General features: G+C 37.0%; 1 protein-coding gene across 3 annotated transcripts in view; it reads right to left on the bottom strand.

Moving 5' to 3' along the window:
- Nucleotides 1-5,130: 5,130 nt before the first annotated feature.
- The window catches only part of SLC38A6 (solute carrier family 38 member 6), a 44,761-nt gene continuing 23,933 nt past the window's right edge, over nt 5,131-25,958 (bottom strand). For 2 of the 3 annotated variants that reach the window (XM_083370253.1, XM_083370255.1), the window contains 10 exons: nt 23,337-23,419; nt 22,792-22,850; nt 14,508-14,573; nt 13,910-13,963; nt 13,055-13,134; nt 9,749-9,849; nt 7,991-8,115; nt 6,788-6,932; nt 6,597-6,691; nt 5,131-5,405 (listed from right to left, as the gene is read on the bottom strand). In XM_083370253.1, the coding sequence (XP_083226379.1) occupies nt 5,325-5,405; nt 6,597-6,691; nt 6,788-6,932; nt 7,991-8,115; nt 9,749-9,849; nt 13,055-13,134; nt 13,910-13,963; nt 14,508-14,573; nt 22,792-22,850; nt 23,337-23,419 (889 nt within the window). In that variant the 3' untranslated portion in view covers nt 5,131-5,324. The remainder of the gene's footprint in view (nt 5,406-6,596; nt 6,692-6,787; nt 6,933-7,990; nt 8,116-9,748; nt 9,850-13,054; nt 13,135-13,909; nt 13,964-14,507; nt 14,574-22,791; nt 22,851-23,336; nt 23,420-25,958) is intronic. The other variant, XM_083370254.1, reaches the window with a different exon arrangement.

Here is a 25,958-nt window from a genome sequence, read left to right as displayed (position 1 = left end):
AAAATTTCAAATGGCATGTACAAGTAATAGCAATACTTCTGACCTAGCCTAATGCTCCAGGTGAGAAAATGCTGAACACTATCCCAGGTTCTTCTATTGGTACAGGCTTATCCTATCTAGAATCAAGGCATTTTCTATAAAGGGAAGTTCTTCAACTACTTCATATCTAGCCTTCCAAGAAACATTGAAAATATGCATTTTTAAAGATTAAAACTCTATATAGAGGGGATTTTTTTCCTTTTATCACTTTACAGTTCAGTTCTTTTTGCTTTTCTACTCTTAATTATTGCATTTCTTTTCATTAACTCCCGTGAAGATTTTTCAATATAAAGGGAGGCTTATTATTAACAATTCATTTTCCAACATGTTTCACCAATTGTCCTGCTTTAAGCATCAGGATAATTGGCACATTCACATTAGATTTTCTCAAACAGCTTCTGTGCGCCCTGATTCTTCCTTAACCCAGTTCCTACCATTGTCAACAGTATTTATACCATGATGAGTTATGTGGTTCAATCATTTTAAATTTATTGTACACTGAATATTAATTTTGGATTAGGTGCATGTGAGCATCAATGTCTATGGACACTTTGACATCTGCATAGCTCCCTTTCCCATAGCTCCCTCCCAATTCTTAAAGTAATTTTTTAAAAATTGTTTTAAATTATTCTAATTTAATACAAAAATAAGCAAATGGGGGCTGTCACAGCACAATGCAAAGCCTATGATTATACAATCATTCTTACAAATTTAAAAAATGGCAGTTGTCTATCTTCTTGCTGATTGAAGACCTAGCTCAGGGGTGTCAAACTGCCGGCCGGATGCATCATAGCGAAACCACGCCCACCCCATTTCTGGCAATGGCAAAAAAGTCACGATACGTCACAACACGTCATGTGATGTTGCGCGTTTGACACCCCTGACCTAGCTGTTCCCCAGGCATTTGAATCAGGGTAGAGTAGTTCTCTTGTCGTGGATGATTTTACAGTTTCCTGGGCTCCAGACTTTGCCAAGAGGGTTGTGAGTGGCCATGTACTCTGTGACAGCCATTTTGGAAATGTCAGCACTGCCTCCGCATGACAACAATTCAGCAATCAGGATCAAAAAATGCTCTGAATATTTCAGATGTTCGTAACTTTGGAAAATATGGCAGTCCTAACATGACCCATGATTCTTTTTTTAAAGTATCTGATGTCAAAACAGACCAGGGTGGCTACATTTCTGCTTCCAGGCACAATTTATATGAAGAGTTTTTGTATAGAAACCTCTGTTACGACAAGGACTCCACACACCACAGAGAAAATGTCTAAATTCCACCTTATTTCTTTTAAAAAAAAGTTTTTCAGAAAGCAGCGGTGGTACTAACTAGTAACATTCCCTTCTCCAAACACAATCACATTTAGATATTTAAGAAGATACAGCTGCATGAAATGAGTTTACCAAGTTATATTCATATGGTTTAAATTAGGTTCTTGTAGACATTACAGAACCCTCTTACAATGAAGATTTCTTAATGCACAATTGCACTTGAAAGGAACGTGACTTTACCATACTATTAATTCATTACTTTTATCTTTAAATATGATAATGTATAAAATATAAAAATGATGGATGTCTTTGCAAAGTTAGAACATGTTGACAGGCACTGTAACTATTTCTTACTTCTTTACTGAAATGTAAATTGTCTTGAACGGCACCTTTAATTAAACTTAGACTGGGCAAAACGTCATTTTGCAAATCCAAGTTTTCTGCAAGTGAGGAGGATGGAGAGGCTCTGCAAGCTGTTTCTGTAAAACTGACATGAACAGGTGCAGCAACATTTCAATCAGTTTCAGCAAAATGTTCTCAAAAGGCCACCTGTCTTGTTGGATTTTAGCCATAACCTTTCCACATTTGTTCCCCAACAGAGGATTATTCGCTAATGCACAGCAACAATACACAAACTATTTCTCCATGCTGCAATTTTATTTTACTTATTTATTAGATTTATTGGCTTTGCTTTTTATTTACTTTTTATTGGATTTCTAAGGTTGTCAAATCATCAAATGACTTAAAGCAGCATGTAGGACAAATTAAAAATACAATATAACAATAAAAGAAGAACCAGGTAATAAATAGCTGTCCAGGAATACAATAGCAATAGCACTTAGACTTATATACCGCTCCATAGTGATTTATAGCACTATCTGAATGGTTTACAACATCAGAATATAACCCCCAGCAATCTGGGCCCTTATTTTACTGAGCTCGGAAGGATGTAAGGCTGAGTCAACCTTGAGCCAGTCAGGATCAAACTCCAGACTGTGGGCAGAGTTAGCCTGCAGTACTGCATTCTTACTATTGTGCCGCCAGGACTCTTCCCCCCAAAATTAAACCAATCATAGCAGACTGGTGGCCCCATGGCCCAGCCAGCTGGAGGAACCAGGCCTTTATGATTTCACTAAAGGACAGCAGGATTGGGCCATGTGGACCTTGGAGAGAGGCTGGAGCAGCAACAAAGAAGGCATTCCAGGGTCCCATAACATGACATTTCTTTAGCAGGAATCTGGAACACATCAAGCTTGTTCAATCTTAATGGATGAGCAGAGACCATTAGAGAGACGGTCCTACAAATAACTAGGCCCTAAGTCATGAAGGGTTTTAAAGATAATCATCAACACTGGAGACTAAAACATATAATGAACGGCTGCTGAAATTGGGTATGTTTTTAAGAAGAGACTGGAAAGCCATTTGTCTGAAATGGTATAGGGTTTCCTGCCTGAGCAGGGGGTTGGACTAGATTACCTCCAAGGTCCCTTCCAACATCATTATTATTATTATTATTATTATTATTATTATTATTATTATTATTATTATTATTATTATTATTATTATTATACTTTGAATTGCAACGAGAAGCTAACAGTTAATGTAGCTCACACAATAGCTGTTCTGTTCCCCCCCTCCCCGGGGTACAAACAGACAGACAAGCAGGCACGACTAGCAAGGGTTAATTCCTCAGGCTTTAGTAATTGCCTTGTGATAAGGCCTTGGCAGCAAAATACAAACAGTCAGCCAAAATAGGCTCGTTACCTCAAGCGTCCACTGGAATGAGATAACTTCCAAACAATTACTCAAAATGAGTCCAAGTAAACAAGTAAACAGTCCAGAAACAAAAGTACAGAAGCGTTGTCAAGAATTCAGGCCAGGGTTTCAAACAGGTAGTAAATCCGACAGAATTCCGAAGATGTGACCAGAAGTTGATTAAATTATTGTTCGTCACAAAATCCTGAGAGCAGCCACACCCCCTTTTGTACCTTGTGGGGTGTGGCTCAGTGACTCAGCTAATCCCTGACCCTCCTACTCTTCCTACGCTGCTGTAAACGCTTGGCTCTGCACCGTTCTCGGGGATCTAGCCATGATTTATCTCCGCTACTCTCCATCTGCTGCAGCTGCTCTGGCTCACTCCCAGCCTGGCTAATCACAGCCTGCTCCTGTTGGCCTTTAGATGGAGACAGAGGCCTTGCCAGAGGGGAGGGTCCTGGAGAGGGAGGCCTTGCCAGTTCCTTCCCATCATCCTCAGAGTCCTCTTCCTTGGGTAGGACAGGCTCGGGGGTCGGGGCCACAACAATAGCAGGCTCACATGGGCATACCAAAGTGAGCCCGTAAGTACAAGTGCAACCATATTCTGGATCAGCTGCAGCTCCCAAAGGTAGTCCCTTCTATTGCATGTTGCAGTAATGATATACAGGATATATGACTATGGGAGACAAAGGAAAGAGATGCTGCCTAGGGAATTGTCAGATAAGAGAAGTCATAGCCTGCAGATGAACAACAAGCAAAGAAAGAAACCTCCCTAATTTCTTGGGCTATTAAAAAGATGGCAGGAGATTTGTATGCAAGATTCTGTTGATGTGACTTTATAATAAAATAGAATAAGCTCACATGGTTATGATTCCTGTCTGATCTACCAGGAAGGCAGGCAGTTGCAAAAGTACAAACTGTGACTGAGCTGAGAGACCTTCAGTCTCCGGTTAATTGTATTATGACACCAAAGACTTGAAATAAACAACCCAATGTGATATTTTGTCCTGTGCACCCCCATGCAACTGCACTAGCTCCTGCTTGCAGGACAAAGAAATACAGGAGATTAATCTTTTGGCATTCCAAAAGATAGTGACTGGCCCAAGGTCACCCATCCAGCTTTGTGCCTAAGACAGAATTAGACAGATCTACTGATTTCTAGTCTGGCGCCTTAACTACTATATCATTCACCAGAAAGTCAAGCAATGACAACAGCAGCCAGATCAACACTACACTGGAGCCAGAAAGGATTAATTCCCAATTCATGTACATTAATCAAGGATAAAGAAGTTAGTTTGTACAGTAGCTGCTTTCTGAGAATATGTGCACTCCAATATAATGGGAACTTCTCTCACACAGCCCTAAAATACAGCTCTATCAGGGCTATAAACTGCAATAATTTCCTCCAATGGATCTTCAATATTGATACTAAACCAGAGAAAGTTCTGTGAATGCAGCTACATCTCAGTGCTGAACCCTGTGTTAGATATATTCTGAATTCTAGTAACACTAACATCTTAACTTATACTTTGTAGGCAAAGGTAGCCAAAAGAAATATTCAGTACAGGTATCATATGATTCTGAACCTTGCTGCAATCAGCAGCCTGATTGCTGCATTTTACAAATTGCCATTTTTGGACATTTTTCATGGGTAGCTCCACAGAACCAAGGCATGGATCATTCTCATTAAGGCTAACTGGCTCAGGAAGGATTGCGTTTGGCACAATGACTGCCATTGGGCAAACGGGTTCCTTTCCCCAACTACCATCTGCAAATCCAGTAGTGTGTGTGTGTGTGTGTGTGTGTGTGTGTGTGTGTGAAATGTCACTTCAAAATTGCAAATCTGCTCACTTTAAAGGATCACAACCCTATTCAGAACCAGCTTCACTTCAATCACCTTAATATTTTCCTTACCAACATAACCTCCATCTTGTCTGGATTGAATTTCAGCTTTGTATTCCTCATCCAGGCAATGACCAATGATTAGACAACAGCACAGTTCTTTTAGAACTAGAAGGTAAGATGTAGTAGAGCAGAATGTCATCAAATAACAAGAGCATTTCATTCCAAAACTCTGAGTTAATTTCTCCAGCTATTTCAAGTAGTTGTTAGTATGCAAAGAGCACAGAGTTCTATAGAACACCATCACTCAACTTTCTTCAGCACTTGGCAGAATAATTTTATTTAAGACACTGTGGAAATTATTTGTTTTGCCAGTTCTTCTTATGTACAATTCTAGATTTTAGAAGCCAGGAATACTTTCAATGGTGGACCCAACTGTACACGATTACTGATAAACTGAGAAGTCCAACAAGGAGGCCAAAAATTAGCAGTGCACAGGCCTGTGAATAAAAGTGAGACAAACAGATGAATCTTAAAAACAGAAATAAATCAATCCTTTGTTAATCAAAGCAATGGTTGTAATGGCATCATTTTACTTCTTAGATGGTGGGAAAGTTGCATTTACAACACAAATATCAAGATGTTTTCATCTGGATATGTGGGTATCATTGAGACAAGGACAACAACCTGCAATAAACAAGTTAGATTTCTGGCTTAGGAAATGATTTTAGCAGATCTGCCCTTGTCAAGTGACTGTAGCTACAGCAAGAAGAGCTGTGCAAAACAACTGGCCAAATGCCAAACCAAACTGGACTGATTCCTGCAGATGAAAACCAAAGCAAGCCTCCTCCTCAAAACAAAAAACAAAAAAAGACTCATTCCAAATCTGAAACATGCTGAAGTTTCATTAGCATTTCAAAATTTGAAGCAATCCAGACATGCAGAAAAGCATCTGCCAAAAATTCATAGTTACCCAGACAGAACAGCAGCCAAATATTGATACATTTCTCCCTAAACGCTTCATATAAGGAAAACTCCACTACTGGGGTGGGGAAGGCAGCGTACTTTTGTGCCTGACAGTATTGACTTCAAACCAAATGCATAGATTTACTAGGCGTCTCCAGTGACAATGTCTGGGTGAGGATTGATGAAATTATTTATTGCAGAATTATGGCAGATAATTTTTGAACTTCGTGGTCTGAATTTTCTGAATGGTGACATATTAGGATATAAATTTGACTGTATTTATGTTGGGAAAGGAAGAAAATGTGCAGGAAAAGAGTCCAGACAAATGCAGATATCTTTCACACAACAAGATTATGCCCCTTTGCACGTTGCTTATAAGTAATTTAGCACATTTAGCAGAAAGCATACTCCAAATGTAATTATGTCAGACCTTAGGTGAAAAGGATTTCAGAAAGAGCAACAGCAAATATTTTTTCTACAGGCCATGAATTGTTGTAAATTTGAATAGACAGTATTAGATGTAGAAGTGCATGTTATTATTCTGACTTACAGTACATCAAGCTTTGTTATATACCATTAGCACTACCAACATTCATGTAGTTCCACAGCAGCATACAGCATATTTTTAAGGTATTCACCAACCAGAAATGAGTTCTTAAATTTGTACACGCAACCTAAAACAATGACAAGCTTTTTTTTTTTTAAAAAAAGAAAAAGTAGATTACCCCAAGTTTTTGCCATGATATAAAGTCCTCTGTACTAATCTTAAGATAAAACAGTCCAGGGTACACAAAGAGCAAGCATGTTGAAGTGGTAGACCCTGGAAAAGACAGGTCAAAAGTCTTCTAGTCTTTGTAAGCTCTATTATGAACAGATTTCAAAATGCAGGAATAGGAAGAAAATCACATAACCTTACCAACTACTCCAAAAAGGTGTCTGATGTCAGGCACATACATTGCGAGCAAGACAACAATTGCATTTAGTACTAAAGTGATGAAAATGTGGTGGATTAAGGAGAAAGGAAGATGAGAAAAAAATATCATCATTACAGCCTTTCTTGCCTGTAGAATTCAAAAGATTTAAAAAGCATGTCAATACAATAATAAAAAAGCAATAGCGCAAATAACATTTAATAATTTACTGTGACTCAAAGGTGCTTTTTCAAAAAAACAACTGGACTTTGTTTTTCCTTGAAGACGTTTCGCTTCTCATCCAAGAAGCTTCCTCAGTTCAGAACTAGTCTCAATAGTCTTAATTCAGAACTGAAGAAGCTTCTTGGATGAGATGTGAAATGTCTCCAAGTAAAAACCAAGAAAGTCCAGTTGCCTTTTGAAAAAACCTATGTGGGATAACCATGGCCTGGATGACTGAGAATCTCCATTGATATTTACTGTGATTGTAGCTCCATTTGCATTGCTAGCTAAACTTACTGATTGACAGCAGGGGTCAACACATTAGAAGAAATCCAACTTTGTATGAATAGAAACTTTCTTGTATGTTAGGTTATATATATATATATATATATCCCTCATGCTCCAAAACAGACTGTATAAATGGGAAACCAGCCATAGGGAAATGTTCTCAATACCATTTCTGCCTACTGAGCAACCATAAAAAATGTTTTACTGGATTAATATATTGCTTAGTTCCCAAACAGCAAAAACTTCAGGATGAGAATGTGGAAAAGGCCAAGACCAGCAGCAGTTTTGTGGTTTTGTATTAACCCCTGTTAAAAATAAGCTTGCAGAATATCATTAAAACTTCTTTTTGCTGGCTTTCATTTGCTTATTACACTGCATGCTAACTTAAAAACCAAACGAAAAGAAAACACACACAGATGTGCATACCAAATCTATTTTAAGAATATCATATTCTGCAAATTGCAATGCTGTATGTAAGTCAGCTCAAATTTAAAACTATTTCTTTTTCAAACAAGCACAAAACAAATTAGTATACTGGTTTAGGTCTCGTTCCTCTGTTGCTGTTAATGGTCATAGAAGACATGAACACTCTGATCTATTTGAAGTATAACTAAGGAAGCCAAACTGTTTGTAGGGCCTGCAAATAATTAAGAATGACTTCGGCTAGACCAGCAAATCAAATATTTTGCAATACATACAGGGAAATGAATTAGAGGCACTGTCAACAGCACAGCAAACAAGATTCCCAGTTTTACTGTCAGGATGACTGTATCACGGGGTAAGTACTTGCTGTATCCTTGAAGCAATTCTGAATCCACGTGGTCTGAAATTATTTAAAACATATTAAGTAGCAACACCTAATTCTCACACTGTAAATTCCAGGAGGGGGGTTGTCAGTCTATTATGCAATATTTTTCTCTGTTTTAGAAGTAAATTTAAAGAAACATCGGAAGACTAAATTTATGCATGATTGTTTTTGACTAGAAAAAAAAATTGAATGACTTCTGCTTGAATAGTTGTTTTATTTAAAAGCAATGATAGCCAAATGATAGCCATGAGAAACTGTTTAAAATCCAGAGATTTGTCTGGTCTTCCTTAGGTTTAGCTATCACAAATATTTGCAGGCTTTTGTGTTTCCATGATCTCTTCATCATATAAGATGGTTCAAAGTTAAAAAAAAGAAGGGGCCGAGGTTCAAGAATTTAAGAACATAAACTGAAACAGACATGGCTCAAATATCAGTTCTGTATCTGCCACATTCTTCCCCTCACCACCCTGTCAATTTTTTTTCCTGGCTTTTAATCAACTTGTTTAATTAAGAGTTCATGGAAACTCAAAGCTTACCACTATTATAGAAAATTTTAGTTGGCTTAATAAAGATATTCCTGTATGGATTTTGGAATGTTCTATATAGGCAGCACTAAGTTAATTGTGTTTGATTGTTTCATTTTTGTGAAAACTGGCTTGATTCAATATATGTGATGAAAAAGGTGGTATATATAAACATCACAAAACATAAACACTTATGTGTGAATGTTATAGATCAAAATATATTTGGATGCCAATTTTCAGGAACGTTTGAGGCTGCCATCAGCCACTAGCCCAGCTCATCCCTTCAAAATCAATTATACTTTGTTAAGATTAACAATGGCTTCATTGTTATAATGTTTACAATTATAGTATTTCAAATTTTCTACCCTCCCTTGCCACATGAACCCAAACTATCTAAATATTCCATATTATCTTGGCATGCTCATGCAGAGAAACAAAAATAGTTTTGTAGTCAAAGAAAGCGTATGATGGTGATTGAACTTGTAGCTTAGAGACTAAGTGTCTAGAAATTGTTACTGTTTGTAAATTTAAAAAGTGTGGAGCTACAACATTAGGGTTTTTTTCCAGATGTGCATTACTGTTATGCTTGTTACTTGACAAATGTTACTTGGAAACCCACTTTAGGGCGCATATATACTTATTGGTATTTAAGCATGCATTATATACTGAGAGAAATTCTCTGTGGGAACCCATTTCTCTTGAAGTGAATTTGCATAAGTAATTGTTCTAGGTAAAGACTGGTACCCCACTTCAAGTATACTATGGGATGGAAAAAGCAGGAGGGACAGCTTTTTTTGACTCTAAGGATTGCAGACAATATTGAGCAGAAAGCTAGGGAAGTTGCGTCTTCTACCCCAATGTTGTCATAGCCCTAAAAGGCTTTCCAAAAGCTAGCTGATAGCCGCTGGGAACCCAATCATGTTGGGAATCATACTGGGAAATCAATTAAGAGGATCTACCTTTGCATTCCTCATTGAATCTGCAATGCCAGCAGGGCAAAGCAAGCAGTTGGGGCAGGAAACAAAGTGTCTGCATGCTGCCCACTCTGGTATATTGGATCACCATATTAGGGTGTTCTGCTTTATCTCCTATTAATAAACAGAAATTAATATTTGATAACATACTGTAAAAAGTGAGGTATCCAAATAGCGCTGACAGAAAATAAACTAGAAAGCTGAGAGCAATTCCTGTGTTGGCAACCTTTTGCATCCTGCTTTTGGATGGACTACAGAAAGAGAAAAAAGTGGCATTATTGAAGGAATTCACTGAAACACAAATCTCTGCAGATGAATGTTTAATCTCTTAACCAATGGATAACAGTTTCCTTCAACACACACCCCTTATATCCCGCCTCAAGGAACAAATTCTTGGATGGAATATTATACAGACTTGGAGAACAGCTTTTTGGAACTTCCAGAAATATCACAGAAGTATATCCTGAGAAGGCTATGGTTTTCTTAGGTATAATTTGCAACTATGAAAGCTAAATCCTCAAAAAGGATAAACAAAAAAAATTGCCACCTTTCAATTGTGGTTCTATATAAAATTGCTGAAAATAACGTAGACTGATAGAACATATGCTTTCCTTTTAGATGAAGTAAAACATACTGCTCACTGGCTGCAATAATGAAATTAAAGCTTAAGTACTTTGGACAAATAATGCAAAGAACGAAGTAATGAAGAAGTTGGCCCAAGTTGCATGAACATTGGGGGGGGGGGTTTGCAGAGCTAGTCAATCCCTTCTGTCAACTCTGGAGTAAGACTATTCCATACAGGCAAGTGTTCATAATCCTGCAGGATCAAGAGACAGAGGATGGAATCTCTACTACTGATTAAGATAAACTAGTGTTAGGGTTAACTCCATGAGCATCATTGAGGGAGTCAAGCTGGGACAATGGAGGGAAATAACTGTTTTAGGTTGTCAATTTAACCACTGGTTCCCAATCAGAACAAGCCAACTAGCATTGGAACTAGCATTCCTTATAAATTTATACATTTAGCCATAAATACACTAAACAACCAAGGATTATCATACATCTGTGCCTTATTCTCTGCTTAATGAACCATTCCCTAAATATTTAGTGTAAACTGCCCAAGTAATTTTGGAATCAGATAGCTTCCAAACCTCATACAAACATATATACAAATATACTCCATTTTTTACCCATTTGGGCTTGCCCTTACAACAGTGTCAACTTCAAACAAAATACTCCAGAATTGAAGCCCATTCATAGGCTTTTCCTGAAGCACCAAACATTGAGTGTACTTTCTTTCTCATATTCATGTTTTTCTCAATGGTCTGCTGAAAAACAACCATCTGTTCTGAATAACTTTGCTCACTATCTCCTATTTATTTATTTATTACTACTAATAATTTAATAAATATAAATCTCATAATTTATATACTGTCTGATTCCCAGCAACTCTGGGCAATTTATAAATTGTTAAAAACATTTAAAACAAGAAAACAGCAGAAAACAAAAAGAGCAAAGATGGCAGGGATAACAAGCCTGGGTCAGAACAAAAATAATTATACAAAAGAAACAGGGGCTTCAATTATGTTTGCCAAAGGCCTGAGTGAAGAGTCAACTCTTCGTGGCCCTTCGAAACACCAGCAGGGTGAGGCCAGACCTTGGGAGAAACCTCATTCCAGAAGGCAGGCCCTGCCATAGAGAAGGCACAATTCTGAGGTCTCAATAGAGGGTTTGATGATCTTTGATCATAAACAATCAAATCAATCATAAATTTAGATTCTTTGAATATTGCACAATTTTCTCAATTCAATTGAGAGCACCTGCGGCTGGCGTCAACTTCCCTCCACCCAGTACACTCCCACAGAGAGGGCCTCCTCAGGGTGCCACCGGTCAAAGAATGTCGACTGGTGGCCCCCAGGGGGAGGGCGTTCTATGTGGGCGCGCCGGATTTATGGAACCATCTTCCAGTCGAGCTCCGGATGGCGCCTGACCTCCGCTCCTTCCGGCGCGATCTCAAAACCTACCTTCTCGAACAAGCTGGCCTGGCCTGATGGGATGGGGTTGGGTTTTATTAATCTGTTTTAATCTATTTTTAATGTGTTTTAACTTATTCATGTGCATTTGTTTAATCGTTTTTAATTTTTGTATCTTGTTTTTTAATATGTATTGCCCTGTTCACCGCCCTGAGTCCTTCGGGAGAAGGGCGGTATACAAATAAAATTAATAATAGTAATTATTATTATTATTCAGCCTTTCTTCTTCAACAATTTATCTGAGTTGAAATAAACCTCTGCCTCCATTTCTCCATTTCTTCCGAGGTAGGTAAAATGAGGACCCAGATTGTTGGGGGCAATTAAGCTGACTTTGTAATAATGCCGCTTGGGGTGTTTGTGAAAGCCCTAATAAGTAGGCATATACATAGAATGAAGGCTACTGCTAAGCTTGTAAGCCGCCCTGAGTCTTCGGAGAAGGGCGGGATATAAATGGAATTTTAAAAAAAAGGCAGGTATAATTTATCAATATCACTATGGGGAAGTATTGCATAGTGAATAATCATTAGCTTTTATTTTTTTGTCCAAACTATCCAGTTTGGCTTGTGTCCAGTTAATAATTCCAACAGCGTGTTATTGGGTTGGCCCAGATATTGATGACTTTGATGGTGTTTCCAGAATTCTGTATTGTCTTTAGCACTTTTCTCACTTTTTGGCTGTATTCTTTATTCGTCACATATTTATTTTTCCATGTTTGATGTTATCCAATTGTAAAATGCCTGAACACTTGTGTCTGTTAATTCAAGGCGCTTCAGGTCCTTGAGTCTCCAAGCATGTGGCTCCCCCAAAAGGAAAGATATGGATCTTTTAGCAAGATGAATGGAACACTAGCAGATCTTTAGCTGGAAGCGCCTCCCTTTAATCATATAGAGGGAGCTTCAGTACATTAAAAGAACCAATTAATATTGTCTCGTTTTTTTAATCACATGGAGGTGGGGGGATCCCCTTCATTTATCTGTAAAGTTCCCTTCCAAGGGGTGCTCCTTAAGTCCCTGAAAACTTGACTTTGCTCTCAAGCTGGGGATTAGAGAGGTTGCTGAGCTCATATCAGTTTAGAAAAATATGTTATTTTGTTGTGCTGTTCTATTTGGGGGGAGGGAGGCTATTGTGTTATTCCAGACATTCATTTTCTTTTTATTATGAATGTTAATATGTAAGTGCCCAGGATTGTTTGGCATCAAGCGGCCTCTTAATTTAAATAAATAGGATGTGATCAAATTGAGGTTAGATCGTCACCTATCTGGGATGGTTAACTTGGAATCCTGCAAACCAGGGGTTGCACTGAAAGAGCCTAAATGGCCTCTTTCAATATTATTCACACTAGATGAAACAGGAAATGATTTTTTTTTCCAAATGTCAATACTCCTTCTTTTTAAATTGTTTGCACTTACAAATTAAATGTTACCTTTGGAGCTCACAATAAATTGGCAGTACTGATGTATGGCAGAGAAATGAGAAAGCCATAGTTGGAATGGCATAAGCACTCTAATAAAAAATAAAAAAGAAAGAGTGTTGAAATAAAGTCTGTAAATATTTGATACTAATTTTTAAACCCTTGCAAAAAATTCAAGAATTAAGTTGTACTGATTCCACTATGTTTTACACATTATTAATAAGACAGCAACAGTGGACAATTTTCAGCAGGCAACAGTTTCTGAGAATATGTTGTGTTCTCTCTTACAAATAAGATGCAAGGACATTTAACTGTGCATAACATGGCTAGATGAGAAATGTTATGAGTTACAAAGCACCCATTTACCAAAATGTTGTAGGGCTGTCTGTTGCCCAGTGAGCCCTATTATCTCTGCTTTTATCTTTTTTTCTGGGCAGGTGAATACAGTTTCAAATAAAATACTAGGCTGCATTTTCCCACAATTTTTATTTTCTAAGAAAACTTACAGAGTTCAACCAGGGCTCAAAGACATTATTGGAAATAATAACAGTTATGAAGACTTTATAGCTTGCAAAGCATCCATTTGAAAAAATAAACTAGAATTCTTTATCAATGTAAAAGATCACCAGCTGATATTAAAGAGCATTAGGACACAATTCCAATTAACATCCTTAGGAAGTACTATACATGAAGACAGTCATACTGAGAAGCTCTGGCTAATTTTAATGCTAATTCTAATATGATAATTCTAAGGAACTCCGCAGTTCAAGCCTGAGCTACAAAATATTCTTTTTTATCAGTAATTCTAATGCTTCAAACACATTTTTGTAAACTCTTTTAAACTGTTAAAAGGAAATTTTACATTACCTCTTTGGAGAAATTAAAAAGTTGTGCATTACAGTCTCTAGTAGAATTTGAAACCTATGTAAAAACAAGACCAAAAAAAGCACACCAGCTGGGTTCAAATTACATAATTTAAAAACTATTTCAAATTCCTACCAGTAAACTTACAAAAAAGATTTAATAAAGGCCACATTTATACTAATCACTTTAAAGTAATCCTCAATTACTTTCAAAACCATGTAGCAGCCTACTGCAACTGTCAACAAAACAGAAATGGTTTAAGATATGGGGGGAAACTCATCTTATTCAGTAATAAATTATTCCAGATGAATAGTTCCTTTCCAGATTCTCTCTTTCTTTGTAGTCCAATGCATCCACATAAATTAATGAGGAAAAGACATAGGTATGTTGCATGCAAAACCGATAATCTTGGATAGTGTAATTCTACTGATACAATAATATATACTGTATCTCTAATTCAGCAAACCATCTGTGCTATTTCAAGGTATTATAAATTATTGTTAAAGTAATCATTTTACTGCATAACAGTTGGTAGTTTAGAAATAAAAGGCCTGTAGAAAATACAAGAACAATTAATTTCAGATTTAAAGCAGCTTAATACCTGGGAAAATCCTGTAGCAAAGTTTAGTGGAAGAGGACAAGGAATGGACCACTTTTTAATCATTATCTATAAAAAGAAAAAAAAATAAGAGTTCAGTTAATGGTGACCATACTGCATCCAATCACAAATTAAGGCTTATCATGCTAATCAGCATAGTTTTTAAATATTTAACCAGAAATGATGAGAATAGTAGATCAGCATATCTGGAGAACCCCATTGTAAATATGTCTGTTATATTTAAAAATAATGGTTTACTCATACAGAATTTTCTTTGGCACTGGAGCCCTTGTGATTTGATAGAGTAAGTAAGAATGGTGGGAAATAGCCCTTATGCTCAAAAACTGATTGAGAAGGTCACAAAGGATCGAGAGCTCACCTTTGCTTGCATTCAGCTTCTCTTTGCTCCTCAGACTGAGCAAAGAAGTCATATAAGGAAGTCCTATGGTGATTTATATATAAAGTGTCCTTCGCATCAAGCTCAACTTCTGATGACTACACGGAGACATCTCCATAATTTTCAGTTTGGGGATATCTGAAAGACTTTTTCTATCTTTTTACTAATCAGGTCTTGTTTACTTTGTCTTGTTCAGACAAGCTCATGAAAGTACTATCTCAAGGGCTATCTCCGAAACGGCAATATGTACAAGACCAAGCCACAGGACACTGAACCTTGTTTCTACCTTTTCCTTAGAAAGTACCAAATGGTGGGGAAGGGTGTCCAAAAAGGTCAATATTCCCTTCAATAATCAACATCAATCCAATAGTGTTCTGCGCAGTGGCAAATGGTTTTTATCCAGAGAAGTGAACATAGTTTTAAGTCTGAATGTTTGCAAATTTCCTCTCAGTGCCCACCTAATTATGAGCACTATACTAACTGTCTCAAGGCACTCTGATGAAGAAGAGACTAAATAATTTTTGGGGACCATTCCTTTCATTTTTAACACTCTTGCAGTTGGCTGAACTTATGTTTAGGTATAGGTAAGAGTCAATATATTTTATGTGTATGATGCAAGTGTAGTCCTTCCTATCATGAACCCAAAATTACATAATAGTTGCTGGAATTGGGTATGTCTAGTTTTATGAAGAGAAGGACAAGGGGTGACATGATAGCAGTGTTCCAATATTTGAAGGGGTTGCCACAAACAAGAGGGAGTCAAGCTATTCTCCAAAGCGCCCGAAGGCAGGACAAGAAGCAATGGATGGAAACTAATCAAAGAGAAAAGCAACCTAGAACTAAGGAGAAATTTCCTGACAGTTAGAACAATTAATCAGTGGAACAACCTGCCTCCAGAAGCTGTGAATGCTCCAACACTGAAAGTTTTTAAGAAGAGACTGGACAGCTATTTGTCCGAAATGGTATAGGGTTTCCTGCCTGAGCAGGGGGTTGGACTTGAAGACCTCCAAGGTCCCTTCCAACATTTCTTTTATTCACAGAAGAGCAATTTGTCAAGCGAACCTTGAACCTCTGAAATGCTATAAATCCAAAATGCTATTTACTATCCATTGGATATTTAAGAACTAGATTCCACCTCTTGAAATTATTGGACAACAAAGCAAATCAAAGATCACAATAAACACTGAGAAATGAATATAAAGCCCTTACAACATTATATTTTATTAATTTAGAGTAATCATAGGACATTAACTGATTTGAAAGAGATCAGTCATTTGTCAAGTTAAAATCATCTTATCGGGGATGGGAAGCATATAAATTTAATAAATATTAATAACAGCCTGTACTTTTAGAGCATAATGACTGGGAAGCTTTATTAAGAATTGCAAAGGAAGTATACTAAGAAAACTTAATAAATTTCTGTAATGTAAAAGAATCCCTAATGGTTGCTTACCCAAAGCTGAAAGGCAGTGAGGAAGGAGGGGGCAGGGACAGAGAGAGAGACAGAAAACTGAATACTGAAAAACTAAAAAAATGTTCCATTATAGGACAAAATTCCACACTCCATTCATTATTCTTAGATCACCATTTTGAGCAGTTTCAGAGAATAGTTTTCCTTCCTCAGATCACTCATTCTCATAATATCCCTATGAGGCAAGCTGTTAATAATGATAAAAAAAGAAGGAAAACAGATCAAGATCACCCAGGGAGTCTCTAGCTGAGGCAGAATTTCAATTCTTGGGTCCAAGCCCATATCTGTAGCCAATATTAATATTTGTCCTCACAGGCAATAACCTGAGCAGACGCTTTGCCCAAAAACCAAAAGGAGAAAATTATATTACTATAAAAATATTGCTTCCATATGCCCAGGTCAGATTTTGGATTCCTGGAACATATTAAAGGGTATGTACTTAAGATAGCAAGAAAATGATATGCAAACTAAAGCACAGCAGGTATCACCATACATTATATTTTCACCTTTCAAGACCAAAAATAAAAATAAAAAAATAGATCAGGGAAATATAATTGGATTTAATAGACCTCTGAAAATTTCCTTTAGCATTTATTTATTTTAATTAACACTAGAAGTGCTAAATAATATGTTTGAACTGAATAATATTCACACACAAACATTTTCAGCTTTATGCGAAACCTTTTCCTTACAAAGAGTAAAGCTAACACTACAGCTCACCTCTAGTCCTAGAAGGGAAACTTAGCACTTTCTCATAATGGGACGGGAGGCCAGCCATGGAAGCAGCCGGAGTGGCCCCATCCGAGCCCAGTGAATACGGGAGCCCCAAGGCTTCGGCCTACTGCTCCAGCTGGGCTGAAGCTCTTGGAGTCTCAGCCTTTCCCTGCCCCAGGCCTTTTCCCCGCTTCCTTCACAGCTCTGTCCAGCCCATGTGAGTTCCTTGGAGTTACACCCTGCAGAAGGAGGGCAGCCACCACTGGGCGGACCTTTAAGGGGCCCTTCCTGGTCTTGGGGCCTAGGAACATGGGAGTCCCCCTTCTCTGCGAACTCCCTATGAAAGGTCTGCTGCCCTCTGTCTCCCTCCATGAGCAGGGGGGTGGACTAAAAGACCTCTAAGGTCCCTTCCAACTCTATAATTCTATGAATTGGTCATTACCAAATCAGGAGACTACAGGAACTAATAGAATTAATTTAATAGATTAAACTATGCCAGCAAATCTGAAGAATGACAAAATGAACAAGAGATTGGAAGACCTCAGTTCACATACCAAAACCAGAAAGAGAAGAAATCATTGTATGTAAACATATATCCTTATCCATGCTAGCAAAATAATACTTAGGATCATCCAACACAGATCAGAGCCCTTCTTAAGAGAAAGGGAAATCCTAGCTATTCAAGCTGGCTTTAGAAAAAGTCAAGGAAGAAGAGATATTATTGGTGGTGCACAATGGACAATTGAGAAAGGCAAAAAATGACAAAAAGAAGTTGGTACGGGTAGTCCTCAACTTACAACAGTTCATTTAGTGATCATTCAAAGTTGATTAAAGTGACTTATGACCATTTTTCAGTTATAACTTTTGCAGCATCTCCATGGTCTTGTGATTAAAATTCAGATGCTTGGCAACTGCTCATATTGATGATGTGTTGTTGTGTCCCATGGTCATGTGATCGTCTGACAAGCAAAAGTCAATGGGGAAGCCAGATTTACTTAACCACTGGGTTACTAACTTAACTTCAGTAATTCACTTAACAACTGTGGCAAGACATATTGTAAAGGGGACAAAACTCACATAATAAATGTCTCACTTAACAATTCTGGGCTCAATTGTGCCCAGTCGATTGTGTAAGTCGAGGACTACCTGTATATGCTTTACTGTTTGTGTAAACATGATTATCATGTTTGATTATCATAAGGTGTGGAATATTCACAGGAAAATAGGGAACTCGGGCCATTTCACTGTCCTCATGCAAAACCCACACATAAGTCAGGAAGCCATAATCCAGAAAAGACTGCGACTGGCTTCAGCTTAGCAATGAAGTGAGTCAAGGCTATGTACTCCCCCTCCCTTTTTATTCAACGTTTATGCTGAATGTATATTACCGAAGATGTATTGGAAGATGATCAGCGTGGTTTTAAAACTGGAGGAAGAACTATAAATGACTTGTGCAATGCAGATGACGTGATTCTGATAGCTGAAAATGCAAATGTCTGGAAGCTGTAGTAACTTAAGAAGTCAAGGAGCAAAGTTTAAAAAAAACAATGGGCCTACAATTATATTTAAGACCAAACTAATGAGACCAGGTACAGCAACTGGCTTTAGAACTGATAGTGAAAATATTGGGTAGTGGGTAGATTCTATCTTTTAATATTGATTATTAGAAGTAAATGAATCAGCAGTTAAGAAATATGCAGTAGACAAGCACTTGGCAGAGTAACAATAAAGGGCCTTTAAAGGTTATCCAGGTGCCAAGATGTATTTAGATACCTGTACTTACAAAGATGAGATTTATTCTTGCAGAAGCCATATTAGAATAACATGCTGAAAAGAAGCTATAAATTATTTTTCTTTGGTAATGCTTTTTACCATTTTACCTGGAATGAATAAGCTCACTTGACTGTGATTTTTTTCTATGTTTGGAGTCTTGCTGGCTCTCTTCCTGTCTTTGGGAGCAAATGCTGTTCTTAAAGAGAAATTGCCTATTTCTGTCAAAAAACCGGCAACTTCATATTTTAATTTTTAAACAGCCTCCTGACAGATACCATCTGGAGCCAAGGATTTATTTGTTTTTAATTTGTCAATTGCATTTATCTCTTGTTACTTTGCCTAGTTTACCCATCCCTTTCCTGAAAAATGCAGTTCAGACACAGTATCTGGCCTGCATCTTCAGAAGTGAAAACAGGGATGAAGAATTCATACAATTCGTGGTAATTTCCTCCACTTCCTAAATGCCCCTGTTATTCAATGGCCAAACAATTTCTCTGATTATTTACTTCTTTGAAATTCATTTAAATGTTTTTGTTGCTTGTCTTAATATTCTTCACTCTTTAAGTTCTTCAAAAAAATTTGTTGGGCATATTTTGACTATATATTTTATTTTATTATATTCTCCAACAGATTTCCAAAGATTCTGGACTGCTTACAACCCAAAAGCAACGTATCAAAATCCAACTGACCTGAAGAGCAAAATACCAAACAACAATAAAAACAACCCCTAGTGACAACAACCAGTGAGATTTATGTGCTATTAAATGCAGAGAATAATTGTTTTGAATAATCCCTGATTGGTCATCAGTTAGGCACTGAGAGAATGAATAGTTCTAGTATTATCAAGCTCACGCAAAATCATTAAACAACTGGGACTTTTACTTGGGAACAGAACTCGGCAAACAAACCAGAATCAAGTAAAATGTGTGTTACAACAAAAATACCTAAGAACATGGTTAAGACATCATTTAGATACAGTGTACACAGCCATCTCCCTCCCAGACTATCTGGTTAAAATCCTTTTACAACAAACAGGATGGTGAATAAGTGATCTGTCACTGGACCTGCCAAGGAACTGAGACATACTGGATGCAGGTAAGCCCAAGTAGGTATTAATGAATGGCAATTTAGCTCACAGAAGGTTGCTGAGCTTGCAGAAGATTATCATCTCCTAGACTTGGCAAAAATATTTTGGAGATCTTGAAAGATGCTGCCCTTAGGGAGAGATTTTGACAGCTTTGAAGTCTGATTTTTATCCTATAGTTCAATTCCTTAATGGACTGGTTGTCTTCCACTCTGGATGGCATTTTTGCAGGACAGCCTTTATGTGATTTTTATCTTCTTAAAAACACAGGAAAAGTAAGGTTTGCCTGCAAGTCAACACAAGACAAGAGAGTCAAGGGGCACTGCTTATTATTCTACAGGGAAAGCACCAAACTTCAGCAAAGCATGCCTGCTCAGGTGGAAGGCAGAGAGAGAATGATGATGTTTAAGCATGGCTGTTATTGCTATTTCATTTGCTTTAATTTCTTCTTCCATCAATCTATCCTAGGTCAAAGAGCAACCATTTAAAAGAAAATAGGAGTGATGGGGGCATAATGAAATAGATAAATCCACACACATATAAATAATTATTATCATTCTGTTCTGGTTTTACTTGTACCTATTTGATGCCCTCTGCCAGTTTTCTTTACACATCAATGTGACTGAAAATTAAAACAGCATCAGCACGCATAGCACTCAGTTATTACTCGAGTCTAGTGATTAACATGAGCCACTGAAAGCCAATCTTTGCACTCAAAGGAAGATAAATAGGTAAAGTGGTAACCTCTTACTAACAGCCAAGTAGTAAAGTAATCTTACCCAGGCCTATGGGTTAACTACCCAAAGAAAAGGGGGGGGCAATAATTTATTTGAGAGTTGCTTGCTTTGAAAGTACAGTATCACAGAATAATGGGAGACAACCCACCAAGAAGGAACATGTGTGCAATGGCACTCCTGAATATATATGATAGTGGAAGGGAAAGGGAGCAGAATGTATATTGTATATTCACTAGTCCTTATTCACTCTCTTCCAGAGACCACATGAGCATATCTGTGGATTTAGCTATGGATTCCCTTTTCAATTGAATAGAAGGTATTTTTTGCACCCAAGGATCAGCAACCTTTCTGGATTATGGAAGTATCTGTAATTTTGACAGCATATGTAATGGGCTCATGTAGTGCGCCGCATTAAAATAGCCTAAGAAAAGGAGAACAGTGACAAAAAAGGAAGACAGTGATTTTTTGTTACATTTCAATGTTCTTCTAATTAAAGCTATTCCCTATAATATAACGTATTATAAAGTTTCTATTTTCTCCTCCTTCACTACCTCCAATATACATTCTCAAATGGGGTTCAAGATATATTTTTTTACCAGCTGACCTTTTTGCTAGGCATTTTGCCAATATAATTGCTTGCATTTATTCATATTTGGAAATCTGATGGACAAAATCTCAGGAGATGATAGTCATCATACCTTGTGAGATCACCTGAGATTTTTCTGAACCTGTGAATTCTGAGGAATTGGGGTTCTGTGTGGAATGAGATCCAATACCTTTAGGCTACACTCCTAGGTGGTGAGATAGGGAATAAGGGATTGGATGTAAAAGATAGTGAACTCTTCCTTAAGGAAGAATGTGATGCCACAAACCTTGAAAGAGGCAATGATACACCGTCTCTCAACTTGGCCAATGTGTATAAATATGTCCTATCCCCAAAGCCCCTAACACTAAAACATTTTGGCTGGCAGAACCTAGGAAAAGAGTCTTCTCTGCTGTGGCCCATACCCTATGGAACATCTTGCCCCCAGAGGTGAGGTAAGACCCATTCTCCCACACTTCCAGAACAGCTTCAAGATCTGGCTCTGCCAACTGGTATGGGTGTCTAAGAATGGTATGTATTCCATGGGGGTGGTTGGTGTCTTAAGGGCACTCCCTCTGCCTTTTAATTTTTTTTAACCTCTGTAACTCTTATCTCTTTAACTCTGTTTTTAATACTGTTTTGAACTATATCACTTTTCATGGTTTTTATTTGTGAACTGCCCTGAGTCACTTAGATGAGATGGGTGGTATATAAATTTGATTAAATAAATAAATACCTCCAAGATATAGATGACACAGTTGTTACCAGCATATGCGGGAACGTTTAAAACATATCAATTGCTTGAATACACATTTGTGGCCCCTGCACATAGAGATGTTGGGTTTGAAGATAATTCATTTCTAAACCTATCCTGAAATGTATCCATTTCTACATATTCTTTACTGTTGCAGAAACCACAGTAGAAGTAAATCTAAACCAAATGCACACCCTTACTGTTTTCCATAGATCACAAAAGAAGCGATGAATGTAAACATCAGCACTGAATGACCTATTTGACACAGAGACAGACTGGGAAGAAAGAGTTTCTTTCAGTCTGAAAGAATAAGACCTTGATATATTAATATAGATGTTAAATTTCTCAGAAGAGTTTTGCTGCTTCTTGTGCTTTGCGCTATTAAACTAACACGTAAATTCAATTTACTTGGAAAAGATGACATTTTCTTCTGTGCAAGTTGCAGTAAATGGTGGTTTGAAGTAAGGATGAAAAATTCCATCCCACGCAGACTAATATTTTTCATTGCCCTGTCAGCAAAAACAAATACACTGTACTCCATTTTACAGTCCAAAAAAATTAACAATGGTGTTTTTTTTCATATTCCTGATTTTTTAAGCCAAAAAACTTACCCACACACAAGGAAACACATACGCTGCATGTAAAAGACAGGAGAAGGAATACTTTGGTTTTAAAGACAAATTTTTTAAAGACAGACATCTGTTTCAAAGGAATTCTGAAATCGATCAAAATAAAAAGAAAACATAAGCTATGATCTGGAATCTTTTTACTTACCACAAGAGCAAAGTACACCATAAAGAAAAATGATAAACTACTTGTGTAGCCAAGAAAGCCTGTAAAATAACAGTAAAAATAAGAAACAATTTATAAAGAAAGTGATCCTGGTATAAGGTTAAAAGAATTTCACATTGTAGGTATGTTTTTCATTATAGAGTTTGGTGTCTGGGGCTTAAAACTCCATCAAAAACATTCCAACTTGCCTGTCACAGACCATTTATGTAGCTTTACAGCACTGAATTAGAACTGGTCTACCAATAATGGCATACAATAAGTAAATGCATTTCTTTAATGTTTTTCTGTAAATGTTTAATTTTAGTAGAGCAGACAAAATATGGGCAATCTAACTAATAGTTTAACTAGGCAAGTCTGGAAGGCAGACTAAATTGCAAATAAATCTACCCTGATCAATCTTTCCTTAATTTATTTAAACTCATATTAAGAGCCTCTCTGACGTCTCTCAATCAAGCTGCTATTAGAAAGAAAAGTTGGCTGCCAATGGTAAATTACACAACAGGAATATTCTCTTTAAAATTACTCACCAATTTTAGGAAGAAGTGCTAGAGGGAAGACAATACAAACTGAGGTAATCAGCAGCAGTAATCTTCCATCAAGATACCAAGAACTATTAGAAGATATAATGCAAACAAATTCAATATATCTTCACCTACATACTGAGATAAACAGATAAACAGATAAAAATTAAAATCCATATTAAGATGTATTTATCAAGCTAGTATATGTTTTACAAAGCAGTATGACGCATCTGAGTTCTCAAGAATACCAAACAAAATAATATAAAGAGGTGAGAGGTATATATGCTTGTGTTATTCCTAAGCAGACAGACAGACAAACATTACAAAATTCCTGCTATCAATTTTTGACAATGTCGGTCCCTGAGAAATCCTTTCCCTGGATGCCTATCAGCCTCTTTTCCACCTTAAAAAGTATTTAGTAAAAAAGCAAATAAATAAGAAACTAGGATGTTATAAACTTCTTGCATCGTATTTATTTGCAGCAATTGCTTTGGACCTCACTAAAACACCATTTGAATAATAAGGAACACCCCAAATAGCTAATTTGTCTCTTTCATTTTGTGAAACTCTACTTTTATGAATAGGGAGATATCCTATGATAGCCATTTTGTGAGTGGGCCCACAGCATGCTCTCAAAACCCAAAATGTGTTCTTGGCACAGAAATGTTGCTTAACCAATTCAAATTAAAAGCGCACATTTGATTGCAAGCATGATCTTTTGGAGGAGAAGGTATTTTACACACACAGTGGAGCAGGGATAAAATGTCTCCTATGTGAGGTGGTGTATTAGCAAAAATATTATTAAAATAGAGGTCTCCAAATTTCTTAGAAAATGACACATCGCATATCTCCTACCACCTTGAAACCAAACATTTTCTTTCCTTCCTTGATTTGGCATGCAACTACCTGTTTTTCATTTATAAGCCTTTCTTTTATTTTAAAAATCCATTGCAAAAAGGTAGATGTGAAAGTTCTGCTCCATCATAGATTAATTTAAGGAAATATAAAGCTCATGGGAACAAGAATCTCTTTTTAAAATGTTATTTAGGCAATTGGGAATTCTGCCCTATCAGCACTTAAGTCTTTGGCTGATGTTGACAAAAGCAAGAAAGATGCTTCTTGCTTATACAGCAATTTAAAAATATTTGTTATGGGAAAAAAACAGTATAATCAGAAAAGCTAGCAGCTCTCAAGGTTAGAACTATGCTCTCAAACTCTCACTAAAAACTGTTCATAAATAAAAAGATTCCCTCTAAAACATGGTGGACTGATATGATAATTTAATATACAGTTACTCTGGTCAATTATATTAGATGCTATATACATGGGATCTAATATATTTATCCTATATGGTTAAAGAATGAGCCATGAATATTTTTAATCTGTTTCAGCGATAGTTCTTTTCCTTTACAAGGATTTCAACACCATGTCTCCAAAACATTTTCTTTGGCTATTCAGGCCAACTGGTAGAGAGGATTTTCTAATAAAGAGTTTATTCTTCAGTATATAACTTTTGGCACAGCCAGATGTCTTCAGCAGTCCTGGCACATTCTCTTGAAAATGTCAGATGGGCTAATATTTAGACTTCAGTTCTTATTCTATATAAATCTGTATATATGCCTTTTGCCAGAGGTCCCGAATATTTGTGAGCCAATGGAACTGTGAGAGCACATTATGAGTATTCTTAAAACAGTTGCCATGGTGGGAAAAATGCAAGATTCCCTCCCACCAATAATGCTTCCAGTTACCCTGCTCTCCTTGGTTAAAGTTAAGGCCACAGGAGTACTGTTTTCCATTGATGCACACAGGGGAGCTGGCTATTCATTTTCATGATAAAGGAAGAATTATTACTGGAATTAGTAATCCACTGCTGTGTGCATGTGTCACCCCTCAATATTTTAGCCATAATCCCTTGCAAATTGCTACAACCTGATATTGTGCTCTTTGAATGAAAAAAATCTCTATCCTAGGATGAATTGAACATGAATTCTAACACTTTTTACAATTTATTTAGATTTTCTCTAAAGTTAATTCCTCTGTAACGGGCTTCTCGGAGCCTGGGAAGATGAGAGTTTCCAAAATATTACAACCACATAACATCTACATATTCTTCCTTCATCATGAAAATGAATAGTCAAGCTCCCGTGTGCATCAACGTTTTATTAGTAAGATGGTCAAGAAACCATCCTAATCAACATGGGAATAAGTTGGATACTAAAATAAGCATATCCAGGTACTATGTTTTCTGTAACATAAAAAGTTTTCCCTTTCTATAAATCTACTTAAGGAATCCTGCCAATACGTGACTCCTAAGGGCTTGAGAATTGCCTCTGAAGAATAAGGATCTGTCTATAAAACAAAGGATCCGATTATAAGCAAGGTCACTGATCCTACTTTCATTATCAGGTCTTCTGCAGAGATCTAAACATCATCTAGGTTCATCATTTGAACACATTCATAAGGAAATCTCTCACTACCACCAGCCTGGAGTCAAAATCATTACCTGCTCATCCTCGATGTTTGGGAAATCTCACACCTTAAATCCATTGGAAGATATAATTTAGAGTTCAGAATAAAAAAAAAACAAAGTTTAGTGCTGCCTTATTTGCTCTTTGATAATATGATATC

Source organism: Vipera ursinii (assembly GCF_947247035.1).
Source record: "Vipera ursinii genome assembly, chromosome: 1".
NCBI classification, from domain to species: Eukaryota; Metazoa; Chordata; class Lepidosauria; order Squamata; family Viperidae; genus Vipera; species Vipera ursinii.
Note: the sequence above shows the minus strand (reverse complement) of the source record. Positions and strands in the feature narration are given on the sequence as shown.